At 56.9% G+C, this 16,096-nt stretch overlaps 1 protein-coding gene across 1 annotated transcript in view; it reads left to right on the plus strand.

Moving 5' to 3' along the window:
- The first annotated feature begins 2,849 nt into the window (after positions 1–2,849).
- MYBPC2 (myosin binding protein C2) overlaps positions 2,850–16,096 on the plus strand; it is a 36,761-nt gene continuing 23,514 nt past the window's right edge. Inside the window, exons 1-9 of the mRNA XM_055370185.2 lie at positions 2,850–3,642; positions 5,799–5,888; positions 6,407–6,493; positions 8,185–8,333; positions 8,790–8,907; positions 9,645–9,693; positions 9,831–9,890; positions 12,739–12,935; positions 14,017–14,149. Coding sequence (XP_055226160.1) covers positions 3,465–3,642; positions 5,799–5,888; positions 6,407–6,493; positions 8,185–8,333; positions 8,790–8,907; positions 9,645–9,693; positions 9,831–9,890; positions 12,739–12,935; positions 14,017–14,149 — 1,061 coding nt within the window. The 5' untranslated portion in view covers positions 2,850–3,464. The remainder of the gene's footprint in view (positions 3,643–5,798; positions 5,889–6,406; positions 6,494–8,184; positions 8,334–8,789; positions 8,908–9,644; positions 9,694–9,830; positions 9,891–12,738; positions 12,936–14,016; positions 14,150–16,096) is intronic.

Raw genomic sequence — 16,096 nt, forward strand, 5'->3', positions numbered from 1 at the left:
GAGGCCCCGGTCGCTGGTGGTGGTCTCTTTGGTGCACTGTAGCACTTGGTGGTGGAGGTGTGAGGGATCCACATTAACAGCAGACCATCAGCTGGGCAACGGCTCACACCTGTAATCCCAGCACTTTGGGAGGTGAGGCAGGGGGAATGGCTTGAACCCAGGCATTCAAGACCAGCCTGGGCAACATAATGAGACCTCGTCTCTACAAAACATAACAAAAACAATTAGCCGAGCGTGGGGGTGAACACCTGTGGTCCCAGCTGCTCAGGAGGCTGAGGTGGGAGGATCTCTTGAGCCCAGGAAGTAGGAGGCTGTAGTGAGCTGTAATCGTGCCACTGCACTCCAGCCTGGGCGACAGAGTGAGACACTGTCTTAAAAACAAAAACAAGGCCGGGCACGGTGGCTCATGCCTGTTGTCCCAGCACTTTGGGAGGCCGAGGCGGGCGGATCACGAGGTCGAGAGATCGAGACCATCCTGGCCAACATGGTGAAACCCTGTCTCTACTAAAAATACAGAAATTAGCTGGGCGTGGTGGCACGTGCCTGTAGTCCCAGCTACTCGGGAGGCTGAGGCAAGAGAATCGCTTGAACCTGGGAGGCAGAGGTTGCAGTGAGCCTAGATTGTGCCACTGCACTCCAGCCTGGGGGACAGAGCGAGACTCTGTCTGAAAATAAAAACAACAAAAACAGCAGACTATTCAAAATAGGGAGACTTTGCATAATCCAGATTTCTGCCTTCACTTAAAACTTTGGACGATCTGGAGAGAGTCGGCCAGTTTTCAGTGGGGGGTGGGGAGCTGGAACAGGACAGTAGCCTTTCCTAATGAGGCATTTGTTCTCCAATCTGCCCCAGTCGCTGCCATCCCTGGCTATCTCACCCTAGCAGCTTCTCAAGCCTGTTGGCTTTAGACCACTGTATAAACCCAGCTGGAACTGAAGCCTGGGTGGACTATGGAGCCCTGGTTGGGACCCCCAGGGAGTCAAAGGCTACGGGCCAAGAGGCCAGAGGTCCTTGAGCGTGGGTGGGCAGGTGGATCTAGGGTGCATGACTTGCTGCTTCCCAACCTTAGTTTGTCCCTTCTGTGAAAAAGGGAGAGAAGGAGGAGGAAGATCTCAAAAAGACTTTCCAGCCCAGTGTGGTGGCTCACGCCTGTAATCCCAGCACTTTGGGAGGCCGATGCAGGTGGATCACCTGAGGTAGGAGTTCAAGACCAGCCTGACCAACATAGTGAAGCCCCGTCTCTACTAAAAATACAAAATTAGCTGGGCGTGGTGACACATGCCTGTACTCCCAGCTACTTGGGAGGCTGAGGCAGGAGAATGGCTTGAACCTGGGAGGCGGAGGTTGCAGTGAGCTGAGATCACACCACTGCACACCAGCCTGGGCGACAAGAGCGAAACTCCGTCTCAAAAAAAAAAAAAAAACTGTTGCAGCCCTGTTGAGCCTTTGACACCGCCTGAAATCCACCCCACTCCCAGGAGGAGGAGGAGGAAGGAATGCCAGTGACCTAGAGACACGAGAAGTCCATGTGGAGGCACACAGCAGCTGGTGGCAGAGCCCAGGCTGGGACCTGCCCTCAAGAGAATGAGTGGGAAGGGGGAGGGAGGAAGGGCAGGTAAAACGTCCTCCCCAGGGCCCCCTGCAACGAAGAAGGTACTTTTTACAAAAGCTATCATTGTCACCCTAAATGTGGAATAAAATAAGATGCATCGAGGTAGACAAACCTCCTGGGACCTTTTGTCAGGGACTGCAATCCTGCCCCTCCACTGAGGCCGCTGGCTCTCAGAGACACCGTGACATCACGGGTGATGATGAGAGGAGTTCAAAGAGAGAATTACATGCTGGCGCGGTGGCTCTGTAATCCCAACACTTTGGGGGGGCCAAGGCAGGAGGATCGCTTGAGTACAGGAGTTTGAAACCAGCCTGGGCAAGATAGTGAGATCCCCTTCCCACCCGTCTACAAAAAAAATAAAAAATTAGCGGGGTGTGGTGGCGTATGCCTGTAATTCCAGCTACTCCGAACTACTGAGGTGGGAGGGTCACTTGAGCACAGGAAGTTGAGGCTGCAGTGAGCCGTGATCGTGCCCCTGCACTCCAGACACGGCGAGACCCTGTCTCAAAAACAAACAAACAAATCAAAAGACACCATATAGCAAAACCTATCTGAACCTTAATGCCGAGAAATAAGAGGCTTGACGCGCAGGCACAGAGGGTTCCGTTTATGTCTTCCTCTATTCCTGCCAACTGAAGTTCTCCACCTCCTCCCCGTTTCCCCTTCCGTCTGGGTGTCTGTCCCCTTCCCTCTGAATTGAGCCCTCGGGCTGGCAGCGAGGGACGCGAGGCTTCAGGTGGCCGCGGCACTGCAGGCCTGGGCCCCTCCCCAACTTAGCGGGGCTCGCGGGAGCGCAGTGGCAGTCTGCCTGGCAACCCGTGACATCACATGGAACTGACGCCGGATTGGCTGGACGCTCCCTGGAGGCGGAGAAATTTCCGGCTCGTAGGGGGTTTTGGAAAAGGAGGAGGGGGAGGATGAACAGGAAAAAAAAGCGGAGGGACTTGTTTTCCTCACACCGGGTCCCTCACGCTGCGTTACTAGCCAGGCAGTCCCCCAGCCTTAACCCTAAGTCCCCAACACCCTTTCCCTCCTTCCTCCCCACAACACCTGGTGTCCCCAAGCCCCGCCCCTCCCCAGGCCCCGCCCCCTCGGCTCCCCGCCGCGTCCAGAGCCACCCCATTCAGAAAGTCACAGGTCCCCCTGCCGGGAAGGGCGCCAACGTCCGGGCAGCCCTCCAGGGCCTTCCCAGCCTCCCACCCGCCCCCACCGGGGACGCCCGCCCCCTACCCGCGTCCGGTGCCTGCCGTGCCCGCTCCGGGAAGAGTCGCGGGAAGCGGTCCCAGGAGGGGCGGCGGCCAGTCCGGGGTTCCAGATGGCCGGGGCCCCAGCTCTTCGGGTTTGCCCACGCCCGGGGCGCGAAACTCCGGAGTCCCAGAGCCGCGGCGCCCTCCCCGGAGGCGCAGGGACCTCCTCCCCCCGCCGCCGTCCTGCCTACGCTAGGAAACCAGACCCTCCCTCCCGGCTCCGGTTTCCCGAAAACTCCTGACTTGCAGATGCTAAGAATGGCTTCCTAGACCCTGTCCCTCCCCTCCCTGCTTCATGCCAGAGCTCTGGCCCGCAGCCCTTACCCCCTTGAGACCCTCAGTCTCTTCCTCTTCCTCCTCCCGGGACCCAGGCGTCCAGGCACTAGTCCTTTCTAGGGAACCCAAGAATCTGGGACCCCAGTTGCTTCTGCTCCCAGACTCAGGGGTCCAGGCAACCAGTCCCCTCCTCCCTGAGATTCTGGAGTCCGAGCCCCAGCCCCCTCCTCCCTCAGACCCAGGTGTCCGAGCCCCAGCCCCTCCTCCCTGGGGACCTGGCTCTCAGCCATCTCCCTAGGTCCAGCTGTTATTTCTCGCCCTTTAGAACATGCGGGCGGAATGTGGGGCGGTCCTGTGGTCTGATGTCTCCCGGAGCCTTCTGGGAGTCTCAGGACTCATTAAAAGGCTCCCCTTAGGGGCCCACCTGTCCTCCCTAGGGCCTAGCGGGACGCGGCTGCGGTCAGAGGAGCAGGAGGAGGTCCCCGACATGCCTGAGGCAAAACCAGGTGGCGCCAGGACCCCCTTCCCTGTGTGGGGATGGGGCTCTTCTTTTCTGAATGGGGATTTGGGACCCCTCTGTTTGTAGGGTTGGGAGAAGGAGGAACCTTCGCTGTGTGAGGAGGAGGCTCCCTTTGCTGTGCGGGATGGGGGTTCCCGCATCGGTTTAGGGTGAGGGTCTCGACTCTGCATGGGGAAGAGGGTCCCTTCCCTTTGTGACAGGAGTTTCCTTCCTTGTATGAGATGGGTTGGGTCTCATATCTGTGTGGGGTGAGGGATCCCCTTCACTCGGCAGGGAGGGTGTTTCTTTTTCTATAAGTGATTGGGGGGCATCTCTGGTGGAGATGGGATTCTCTGGTTGTAAATTGGGTTCCTTTTGCTTGATGGGGATGGGGGTCTGTGTGTGTAGACTGGGTTTTTTTGTTTGTTTTTGGTTTTTGGTTTTTGGTTTGTTTTTTTTTTTGAGATGGAGTCTCGCTCTGCCCCCGGGGCTGGACTGCAGTGGTGCGATCTCGTCTCACTACAACATCCGCCTCCTGAGTTCAAGCAATTCTCCTGCCTCGGGTAGCTGGGATTACAGGCATGCGCCACCATGCCTGGCTATTTTTGTATTTTTAATAGAGACGGGTTTCGCCATGTTGACCAGGCTGGTCTCAAACCCCCAACCTCAGGTGATCCACCCGCCTCAGCCTCCCAAAGTGCTGGGATGACAGGCATGAGCCGCCGAGCCCGGCCAGACTGGGAGGTCTTTGCATGTGATTGGATTCTCCACATCCGGGGATGGCATCCTCTGGGCAGGGTCTGGGCCACTTCTCTGAGTGAAGACTCAGAGGGAGCCAGGTGCAGGGGCTCACGCCTGTCATCCCAGCACTCTGGGATACCGAGGCAGGAGGATTGCTTGAGGCCAGGAGTTCAAGACCAGCCTGGGCAACATGGCGAGACCTTGTCTCTACAAAAAATTAAAAATCAGCCAGGTGTGGTGGTGCATGCCTGTAGTCCCAGATACTTAGGAGGCAGTTGAGGCTGCAGTGAGCTGTGATCATGTCACTGCACTCCACCCTGGGTGACAGAGTGAGACCCCGTCTCTAAAAAACAAGCAACAGCAACAACAAAAATGGCCCAGTGCAGTGGCTCATACCTGTAGTCCCAGCACCTTGGGAGGCCAAGGTGGGTGGATCACCTGAGCCCAGCAGTTCAAGGCCAGCCTGGCCAACATGGCAAAACCCCGTCACTACAAAAAATACTAAATTAGCTGGGCTTGTGGGGGTGTGCCTGTAGTCCCAGCTACTCAGGAGTCTGAGGTGAGAGGATCACTTGAGCCCAGGAGGCAGAGGTTGCAGTGAGCCCAAATCTTGCCACTGCACTCCAGCCTGGGAGACAGAGCGAGACCCTGCTGGGAAAAAACAGAAACAAAAACAAAAAATAGATTCCAAGGGACCTTCTCTGTAGGATATGGGGTGATTGTGGGTATAAAGATTAGTGGTTCCCATCTGCATGGAGTCACAGGGGAAGTCTCTGTATTAAGGATGGGGGAGCCTCATTTCTGTGGGCACTGAGGCTTCCCCGTGTAGGAATTAGCGGGGCTTCTTCATACAGGGAATGGGGTCCTTTCTGTGGGGTTTGGGGACCTTCTTTGAATGGGGAACACTTTCTGTGGAGATGAGGCTTTCTCTCTATGAGGAACTCACCGCAGGAATCATGCACCGCTGGGCGGACCCCCTCCTGGGATGTCTGGTCTGCTGGCATCAGGCCAAGCAGGCTGTGGGGTGGGTCCAGCCCCTACTGTAGCTGCAGACCCAGCCGGCAAGGAACAGCAGGCAGGGCAGGGGAAGGATGCTGCGGTCAGCACCAGGTGTCCAGTTTCCAGCCCAGAGGGAGAGCTAATTATACCCTCGGACCCAAAAGGTCAGGGCCTGGTGGCCTGGGCGGATGGGGCAGGGCCTGCTGGGGGTAAGGGAAACCTGATCCCACAGACTCTCAGATCTGAGATAAATTTATACCTAGGGTGGGGGCCTGGACTCTTGGGTCTGAGGGAGGAGGGGCTGGGGGCCTGGATTCCTGGGCCTGAGGGAGGAGGAGCTGGGGGGTCTGGACTCCTGCGTCTGAGGGAGGGGCATGGGTGTGCAGACCGCATGCTCAACTATGACTGTCCCCTACCTTACAGCCGCCAAAAAGGCTCCCAAAGGCAAAGATGCCCCCAAAGGAGCCCCCAAGGAGGCTCCCCCTAAGGAGGCTCCTGCAGAGGCCCCCAAAGGTGAGGAGGTGCTCCCTCGGGCTCAACCGACCTGGCTTCTCATCTCCATCCTCCCCACTACGCCTCTCCAGGCCTTTCCCCAGCCTCTATCCTTGAATCTGTCCCTGCACAGCCCCAGGGCTGACCCACACCTCCCGTGCTCCCAGCCCTCCCGGGGCTCCCTGGCACCCGCAGGCAGAGCCCAGCCCCTCGGCTGGCATCGGCTCCGGTCAGCTAGCTGATTGATCACCAGGTCCGGCCCCGGTCTCTCTAAACCTCTCCCGCCCCAAAGGCACATTCAGTGCCCTCCAGTCCACAGATGAGGAAACCGAGGCCCAAAGGGGTGAGGGAGCCTGGCCAAGGTCACACAGGGTGACAAGTGGCCTTTCCCAGGTCAGGAAAAGCCATTTAACCCCCACGATGTTTGGTTTCTGAGTAGAGGGGCCCTCACTGTCTCTAAGTCCTTTCCCCAAATCGGCCCACTGTCCCCTCCCCAGCCTATCTCAAACCTCCTCATCCTAATCCTGTCCCCTGAACAGAAGCCCCACCCGAGGACCAGTCCCCGACTGCAGAGGAGCCCACTGGCGTTTTCCTGAAGAAGCCGGACTCCGTCTCAGTGGAGACTGGTGAGGGGAACCCGGGGGAGGAGGGGCTGCGGCCTGGACTTCTGGGTCTGAGGGAGGAGGGGCTGGGGGCCTGGACTCCTAGGTCTGAGGGAGGAGGGGATGGGGGCCCGGACTCCTGGGTCTGAGGGAGGAGGGGCTGGGGGCCCGGACTCCTGGGTCTGAGGGAGGAGGGGCTGGGGGCCCGGGCTCCTGGGTCTGAGGGAGGAGGGGCTGGGGGCCCGGGCTCCTGGGTCTGAGGGAGGAGGGGCTGGGGGCCCGGGCTCCTGGGTCTGAGGGAGGAGGGGCTGGGGGCCCGGGCTCCTGGGTCTGAGGGAGGAGGGGCTGGGGGCCCGGGCTCCTGGGTCTGAGGGAGGAGGGGCTGGGGGCCCGGGCTCCTGGGTCTGAGGGAGGAGGGGCTGGGGGCCCGGGCTCCTGGGTCTGAGGGAGGAGGGGCTGGGGGCCCGGGCTCCTGGGTCTGAGGGAGGAGGGGCTGGGGGCCCGGGCTCCTGGGTCTGAGGGAGGAGGGGCTGGGGGCCCGGGCTCCTGGGTCTGAGGGAGGAGGGGCTGGGGGCCCGGGCTCCTGGGTCTGAGGGAGGAGGGGCTGGGGGCCCGGGCTCCTGGGTCTGAGGGAGGAGGGGCTGGGGGCCCGGGCTCCTGGGTCTGAGGGAGGAGGGGCTGGGGGCCCGGGCTCCTGGGTCTGAGGGAGGAGGGGCTGGGGGCCCGGGCTCCTGGGTCTGAGGGAGGAGGGGCTGGGGGCCCGGGCTCCTGGGTCTGAGGGAGGAGGGGCTGGGGGCCCGGGCTCCTGGGTCTGAGGGAGGAGGGGCTGGGGGCCCGGGCTCCTGGGTCTGAGGGAGGAGGGGCTGGGGGCCCGGGCTCCTGGGTCTGAGGGAGGAGGGAGCTGGGGCCCGGGCTCCTGGGTCTGAGGGAGGAGGGGCTGGGGGCCCGGGCTCCTGGGTCTGAGGGAGGAGGGGCTGGGGGCCCGGACTCCTGGGTCTGAGGGAGGAGGGGCTGGGGCCTGGACTCCTGGGTCTGAGGGAGGAGGGGCTGGGGGCCTGAGCTCCTGGGTCTGAGGTAGAGGGGCTGGGGGCCTGAGCTCCTGGGTCTGAGGTAGAGGGGCTGGGGGCCTGAGCTCCTGGGTCTGAGGGAGGAGGGGCTGGGGCCTGGACTCCTGGGTCTGAGGGAGGAGGGGCTGGGGGCCTGAGCTCCTGGGTCTGAGGGAGGAGGGGCTGGGGCCTGGACTCCTGGGTCTGAGGTAGAGGGGCTGGAGGCCTGGACTCCTGGGTCTGAGGGAGGAGGGGCTGGGGCCTGGACTCCTGGGTCTGAGGGAGGAGGGGCTGGGGGCCGAGCTCCTGGGTCTGAGGGAGGAGGGAGCTGGGGCCCGGACTCCTGGGTCTGAGGGAGGAGGGAGCTGGGGCCCGGACTCCTGGGTCTGAGGTAGGAGGGGCTGGGGGCCCGGACTCCTGGGTCTGAGGGAGGAGGGGCTGGGGGCCCGGACTCCTGGGTCTGAGGGAGGAGGGGCTGGGGGCCCGGACTCCTGGGTCTGAGGGAGGAGGGGCTGGGGGCCTGAGCTCCTGGGTCTGAGGGAGGAGGGGCTGGGGGCCTGAGCTCCTGGGTCTGAGGGAGGAGGGGCCGGGGTCTCAGTCTCCCTCTGGAGAGCCTTATGTTCCTTCCTGGGCCTCCTCCCACTCTACCCTGTTACTCACCCCATGTAGGGAAGGATGCAGTGGTCGTGGCCAAGGTGAACGGGAAGGAGCTCCCGGACAAACCGACCATCAAATGGTTCAAGGGGAAGTGGCTGGAGCTGGGCAGCAAGAGTGGCGCCCGCTTCTCCTTCAAGGAGTCCCACGACTCCGCCAGCAATGTGAGGACCCCGTGGGCCAGAGGGCTGGTGGAGGGGAGTGGAGCTTGTGCAGGACATGCTCCTCAGAAGCCCTGTTGCCTGAGGCATCAATGTGGGCCTGGAGCCGGGATGGAGAGTGGGCCCTCTGAGGATGGAGGTTGTGTGGGGCTGCTGGGGAGAGGTTGTGTGAAGCAGAGGGAGGATGCCTGGGGTTGGGTGGGGATGCATTAGGGCTTGGTCATGTACATTCCTGGCAAGGCCTGAGGGGGCCAGGGACCTGGGCCCCAGAAGTCCTGATGGGTCAGATATGAGGAGACAGAGCTGGCCACCAGGTGCTGAGCCCCCTCTCGGTCTCCATTGGCCCCCCTGTGGGGTGGGGGTGAGGACGTGGAGATAGAGCTATGAGTGGACTCTGAGGAATATGGGGTGGCTCTAGAGGGTGATCCTGTGCACCCACACCCCCGGCCCTGGACCCAGGTGTACACCGTGGAGCTGCACATTGGGAAGGTGGTACTGGGGGACCGTGGGGATTACCGCCTCGAGGTCAAAGCCAAGGACGCCTGTGACAGCTGTGGCTTCAACATCGATGTGGAGGGTACGCAGGTGGGGGGTGGGGGAGCAAAGCGTTCTATGTCTGGGTGGGTGGACAGATGTACCAGCCAGGTGTTGGGAGAGTGCACAGGCATGGGCATGAGGTGGGCACAGGTTTTTGGAGGAGGGAGTGCAGATTCTGGGGTCAGAGTATTCAAACTCAAGGAGACGTAGCATGGGAGGAGGTCTGGATTTGGGGGGTGAAAGTGTTCAGAGTCTCGGGATGCACATGCAAAGGCTTAGGAGGCGAGTTATGCACATTCCACGTTTAAGAAAGTAGGCAAAAAGGCTTGGGAAGTGAGGGTGTCCAGGTTTAGAGAATAAGGGTGTAGGGGTTTAGAGTGAGGGTGTACAGGATTAACAGGAGGTTACACGGATTTGAGGGCACATATATGGGCCCCTGAGGGTGTATGGGCTCTGGGGGTCTGCAGCCCAGAATGTGTGAGGGCTTAAATGTGGGGTGCACAGGAAATGAGATTGTCCAGGCCTGGGGAGAAAGACATGGTGGCCCAGGTGTGGGGGGTATAGGCTGCTGAGAGAGAGTGGAGCTTGGCAGCTGGGGAAATGAGTATGAGCTGGTCTAGAACTAGAGGATGCCCAGGCCTCAGCGAGGTTGTGCTGCTCCAAGAGATGGAGAAAAGGGGGCCTGGAAGAGGTTGTGCAGGCCTGGAGAGGGGCTCTCAGTCTAAGATCAGCTCTGGCCTCTAACTCACCTTCCCTTCTCTCATCACCTCTCCCCAGCACCCCGTCAGGATGCCTCTGGGCAGAGTCTAGAAAGCTTCAAGCGTACGTAAGTGACCCCAGGCCCTTACCAGGGTCCCAAGGACCATGGGAGGCTCTCCCTTGGAAGGGGAAAAAGGGAGGATTGGGGAAGGCAAGGGGTGAATCTGAAGGGTCAAGACTCACATGCCCTCTCAATGGCCACAGGGGTGAAAAGAAGTCGGATACTGCAGGTGAGCTGGATTTCAGTGGCCTGTTGAAGAAGCGGTGAGCCCCGGACTTGGCACAGAGAGGGGAGATGGGACTCAAGGGGAGGAGGTGGTGGGTGAAGCTCCATGGCCCACTGATTCCTCCTGGACCCACTGCTTATGCCTCTACCACCTCCATCTGTTCACTCCCTGCCCACCCAGCATCTAACACACCAACCCATCAGGCTGCCTGTTCATCCACCCATCTACCCATTTACCCAGACCCCTACCCACAACCCCACCCAGCCAAACATCTGCCATGAGTTCACCCACCTTCTCACCCTTTAACCCACCATTCTCACACCCACTCTGCTGTTCACTCAGGCTCTAGTTCACCTATGCCTCCACCTACTCACCCTCCCATCCATCCATCCCTCCATCCATCCACTTTCCACCCACCGATCCATTCACTCACCCATCCATCCAACCAGTGGCCTATTTATGTATCTACTAATACATCTATCCACCTACCTGCCCAGTTGCCAATCTATCTACCCACATATCCATCCGTTAACCACCATTTTTCCACCTGTTTACCTGCCCATCTGCCATTACAGTCAGCCTAGCTACATGGGTAGGTGGATGGATAACGGGTGAATGGGATGTTGGATTTGGTTGGGAGATGCAGGTGCAGATAGACAGGTGGGAAGGTGGGTGGATGGTACGGATGAATGGATGGTGGAGAGGTGGGAGGATGGGTGCCTCAGTAGATGGGGAAGCGGATGGATGGATGGGGTGGGTGGAGGATGAATGGATGGGTTCATGAATAGGTGGCTGAGTTCACCAGTGAAGAGGTGGGCAGTTGACACACCCATCCACACAGATAGCCCTCTGTTAGATTGAACTATGTGAAATTGATGTTCTGTAGGTAAAAAATGACTGAAGTCTGGGTGCAGTGGTTCACGCCTATAATCCCAGCACTTTTGGAGACCAGTGTGGGAAGATCATGTGAGCCCAGGAGTGTAAGACCAGCCTGGGCCGCATAGGGAGACACTGACTCTACAAAAAAAAAGAAAAATTAGCAGGGCATGGTGGCATGTGTCTGTGGTCCTAACTACTTAGGAGGCTGAGGGAGGAGGATCGTTTGAGCCCAGGAGATCAAGGCTGCAGTGAGCCATGATCGCGCCACTGCACTCCAGTCTGGGCAACAGAGTGAGACTGTTTCAAAAACAACAACCACAAAAAATTAAATATCGGCAATCTCATACGCATTATCTGCTGGCCCACTTATCCGTCTTCACTTGCCCATCAATCCCCATAACTATATCCCTGACAATTCCGTTTACTGATCAATTCTGTCTGCAGCCAGCCAGCCACTTCCTTGGCCACTTCTCATCAACATATTCACCCCACTGCACAGTCATTTCTCACCAACCCCTCAATCCATCCACTCACCCACGTGTCTTCCCCCAACCCATCAATCCATCCACTCACCCACCTGTCTTCCCCCAACTCATCTGCCTCTCTTCCCACCCACCCTTCCACTGACCCACCCACCTACTTATCAGCCCACTTACTCACCATTCCGTACATCAATTCAAATATTCATGTCCCCACATTCACCTCCACATCTATCCTCTCTTTGTTCCTTTCCCTTCCTTCCTTCCCTCCCAAGCTCCATCCATGCATTCACTCACTCTCTCACCCATCAACCATCTTCTGAGGCCTCCTGTCTACTAGGTCCTGGGCTGAGATCCAGGGAGAGAGAACAGTCTGACTGGGTCCCTGATGTGAGATCACTCATTGCCTTGGGAAATGGGTCTTGTCCAACAGACATGGACACAGACTGAGACTATTTGGTGTGATTTTAGAGAGGGTCCCACCAGGGCCTGTGAGAGCGCAGAGCACGAGCAACTCACTGCCTTGTAGGACACGGAATGCCTCAGGGAGAAGGGAACTTTGGTGCTAGGTCTTGTAGGATGAAGACGAGTCCAGGAGGAAGAGAAGGTAGGGAGAGGTCATGAAGGTAGGGAAACATTTTGTGCAAAGGCTGGGAAGCAGGAGAGAGCCTGAAGTGTTCAGCAAAAGTCAAGCAACTTGGTTCAGGTGACTTTCGGGGGAGTGACGGAAGTAGCTGGGGTGTGATTGCCAGGCGGAGGGCTGGGGCTTCCTCCTGAGGGCAGTGGGGAGCCACAGAAGAGTTCTGAATATGAAAGGGAGAACCACTGATGTGGGTGTCAGAAATACCCCACAGGATAAAAGAGGACAAATAGGGTGCAATGTATGCTGCTTGGGTGATGGGTGTACCAAAATCTCACAAATCACTACCAAACAGCTTACTCATGTAACCAAACACCACCTGTTTCCCAATAACCTATGGAAATAAAATAAATAAATAAATAAATAAATAAATAAATAAATAAATAAATAAATGAAAAGAAATATCCCGCGGGCCAGGCACGGTGGCTCACACCTGTAATCCCAGCACTTTGGGAGGCCGAGGCGGGTGGATCACTTAAGGTCAGGAATTCGAGACCAGCCTGTCCAACATGGCAAAACCCTGTTTCTACTAAAATACAAAAATTAGCCAGGAGTGGTGGCGTGAGCCTGTAGTCCCAGCTACTCGGGAGGCTGAGGCAGAAGAATCGCCTGAACCCAGGAGGTGGAGGTTGTAGTGAGCCGAGATCACACCACTGCACTCCAGCCTGGGAGACAGAGTCTCAAAAAAAAAACCCAGTGGGGACTGTGCTGGGAAGAGGTCAGAAGACCCCAGGAGGAGGCTGGGGCAATGGACCAGGCGGGAAACAATAAGACCCCTAAAGGGAAGGTGGCTTGGGTGAGTCACAGAGCCAATGAGTGAAGAAGGCAGAGGGACATCCTCCCTTCCTCACTCCCTGATGGCCCCTGTCCGTTCCCCCACCCCCCAGGGAGGTGGTGGAGGAGGAGAAGAAGAAGAAAAAGAAAGATGACGATGACCTAGGCATCCCCCCGGAGATTTGGGAGCTCCTGAAAGGGGCAAAGAAGAGCGAGTACGAGAAAATCGCCTTCCAGTATGGCATCACCGACCTCCGGGGCATGCTGAAGCGGCTGAAAAAGGCTAAGGTCGAGGTCAAGAAGAGTGCAGGTCAGCCCTGGTCTGGGGGGAGCTGGGCCCTGCACACAAGGGACCCCTAGCCTTGTGGGTGTCTAATGATTGGACCCTGGACCTATCTTTTCGAGGTCCCAATGAGGTAGGAGGCAAGACCCAACTCTAGCGGTGGGCCTCGGACACCAGACCAAATTGAGGACTAGCTAAAACAGGGACAGGGTGGAAGCAGCTTTCCATAAGACACGCCCACCAGTGTGCCATGTCAGTTTACCATGGCCATGGCAACAGCCAGGAGTTACTGCCCCTTTCCATGGCAATGACCAGACCACCCAAAAGTTACCACCCTTTTCCTAGCAATTTCTGTATAACCTGCTCCTTAATCTCTAGGTAATTAAAAGTGGGTATCAATCTGACTGCAGACCTGCCCTGAGCCGTTGCTCTCTGTCTCTCGGGTAGCCCTGTTCCGCAGGAGCAGTCAGAGGGCTGTAACACTGCCACCTCAATAAAGCTGTTTTCAGGCTGGGTGCAGTGGCTCACGCCTGTAATCTCAGCACTTTGGGAGGCTGAGATGCGCAGATCACCTGAGGTCAGGAGTTCGAGACCAGCCTGGCTAACATGGTAAAACCCCATCTCTACTAAAAATACGAAAGTCAGCCGGGCATGGTGGTGTGCACCTGTAATCCCAGCAACTTGGGAGGCTGAGGCAGGAGAATCGCTTAAGCCAGGGAGGCAGAGGTTGCGGTGAGCTGAGATTACGCTGTGGCACTCCAGCCTGGGGAACAGAGTGAGACTCTGTCTCAAAAAAATAAAATAAAATAAAATAAATAAATAAATGAAAATAAAGCTGTTTTCTTCTACCTAACACTGGCTTGCCCTTGACTTCTTTCCTGGGTGAAGCCGATAACCCTTGCAGGCTAAGCCCCACTTTGGGGTCCCCTGCCCTGCATCACCACCGGAGAAGTTCTCAAGGATCTCTAAGTTCATAGGAGGCCCCCTGACTTCCTCACTTTGACCTTGGAGAGCCCAGGGCCTGGGGAGGGAGATGTGGTGCCTCTGGGGATGACCAGGGGAATGAGGACCACACGCCTCCATCCCCTTTGCATGCCTCAATCTCCAGCATTCACAAAGAAGCTGGATCCAGCCTACCAAGTGGACAGAGGCAACAAGATCAAGTTGATGGTAGAGATCAGCGACCCAGACCTGCCCCTCAAGTGGTTCAAGAACGGCCAGGAGATCAAACCAAGCAGCAAGTATGTGTGGGGTGGGCGGTCCCTGCACCGGGGAGATCCCAGTCCAGAGAGAACACCCGGAGACAAGGCCTATCACTCTTAACCAGAAAGGGCATATTCACCCCTATATGAAGAGTACAGGCCGGGCGCAGTGGCTCACGCCTGTAATCCTAGCACTTTGGGAGGCCGAGGCGGGCGGATCACCTAAGGTCAGGAGCTCGAGACCAGTCTGGCTAACATGGTGAAACCCCGTTTCTACTAAAAATACAAAAAATTAGCCGGGTGTGGTGGCACATGTCTGTAGTGCCTGTAATCCCAGCTACTTGGGAGGCTGAGGCAGGAGAATCGCTTGAACCCGGGAGGCGGAGGTTGCCGTGAGCTGAGATCATGCCATTGCACTCCAGCTTGGGCAACAAGAGTGAAATTCTGTCTCAAAAAAAAAAAAAAAAAAAAAAAAAGAAAGAAAAAAAAGAAAAAGAAAAGTACAAATAGGCGAGGCCGGGTGCAGTGGCTCACACCTGTAATCCCAGCACTCTGGGAAGCCGAGGTGGGAGGATTGCTTGAGTCCAGGAGTGGAGTTCAAGACCAGCCTGGCCAACATAACAAAACCACATATCTACAAAAACTATACAAAATTAGCCAGACACAGTGGCACATGTCTGTAGTCTCAGCTGCTCGAGGGGCTAAGGCAGGAGGACTGCCCAAGCTTGGGAGGCTGAGGCTGCAGTGAGCTATGATGGCACCACTGCACTCCAGCCTGGGCAACAAAGCGAGACCCTGTCTCAAAAAAAAAAAAGAAAAGAAAATGTAAACAGCAGTGTTTCTGCTCTCCAAATGGGCAAAACCTCGCGAAATTCTAAAACCCAGTGCTGGAGAAGAATGCACAAATGTTGCTAGTGGGAATGGAATTTGGCAAGTCTCCCTAAGGGCAAGGTATTAAAAAGCCTTCAGGTTGTGCAATCCTAGGTATGTATTGTGAGGCGTTATCATGACTGTGCATATTTAGCCACAAGGATGTTCGCTGAGGCATTTGCTATCACAGCAAAGAATGGAAAACAACCAAAATGTAGTTTCATACTAAGACACTCTGCAGTCACTCAAACAAATATTTATAATAGCTGAATGCAGTGACTCACAGGTATAATCCCAGCAATTTGGGAGGCTGAGGCGGGCAGATCACTTGAGCCCAGGAGTTCGAGATCAGCCTGGGCGACACAGTGAAACCCCGTCTCTACTAAAAATACAAAAATTAGCCGGGCGTGGTGGTGGGTGCCTGTGGTCCCAGCTACTTGGGAGGCTGAGGCAGGAGGATCGCTTGAACCCAGGAGGCAGAGGTTGCGGTTGCGGTGAGCTGAGGTCTCACCACTGCACTCCAGCCTGGGCGACAGAGTGAGACCCTGTTTCAACAACAACAAACAACAACAACAACAAACACATCACAAGACAACCTTTTTTAAATTAATTACTTAGTTTTGTTTTGAGACGGAGTTTCGCTCTTGTTGCCCAGGCTGGAGTGCAATGGCATGATCTCAGTTCACTGCAACCTCTGCCTCCCAGGTTCAAGAGATTCTCCTGCCTCAGCCTCCCAAGTAGCTGGGATGACAGGAGCGCCCCAACACATCTAATTTTTGGGGTGTATTTTTGGTAGAGATGGGGTTTTACCATGTTGCCCAGGCTGGTCTTGAACTCTTCAAGCAATCTGCCTGCCTCAGACTCCAAAAATGCTAGGATTACAGGTGTGACTGGCCCTGCCATGGTTATTTAAATAATAGGAATTGCTAGCTTGGACAACATAGCGAGATCCCATCTCTACAAAAAAATAAAAAAATTAGAAGATACCAAGAAAAGAGAAAAAAAAAATTAGCTGGGTATGGTGGTGTGCACCTGTGATCCTAGGTACTCAGGGGCTGAGGTGGGAGGATGGCTTGGACCCAGGAAGTCTAGGTTGCAGTGAGCTGTGATCGCACC

This window comes from Gorilla gorilla, chromosome 20, assembly GCF_029281585.2.
Source record: "Gorilla gorilla gorilla isolate KB3781 chromosome 20, NHGRI_mGorGor1-v2.1_pri, whole genome shotgun sequence".
NCBI lineage: Eukaryota > Metazoa > Chordata > Mammalia > Primates > Hominidae > Gorilla > Gorilla gorilla.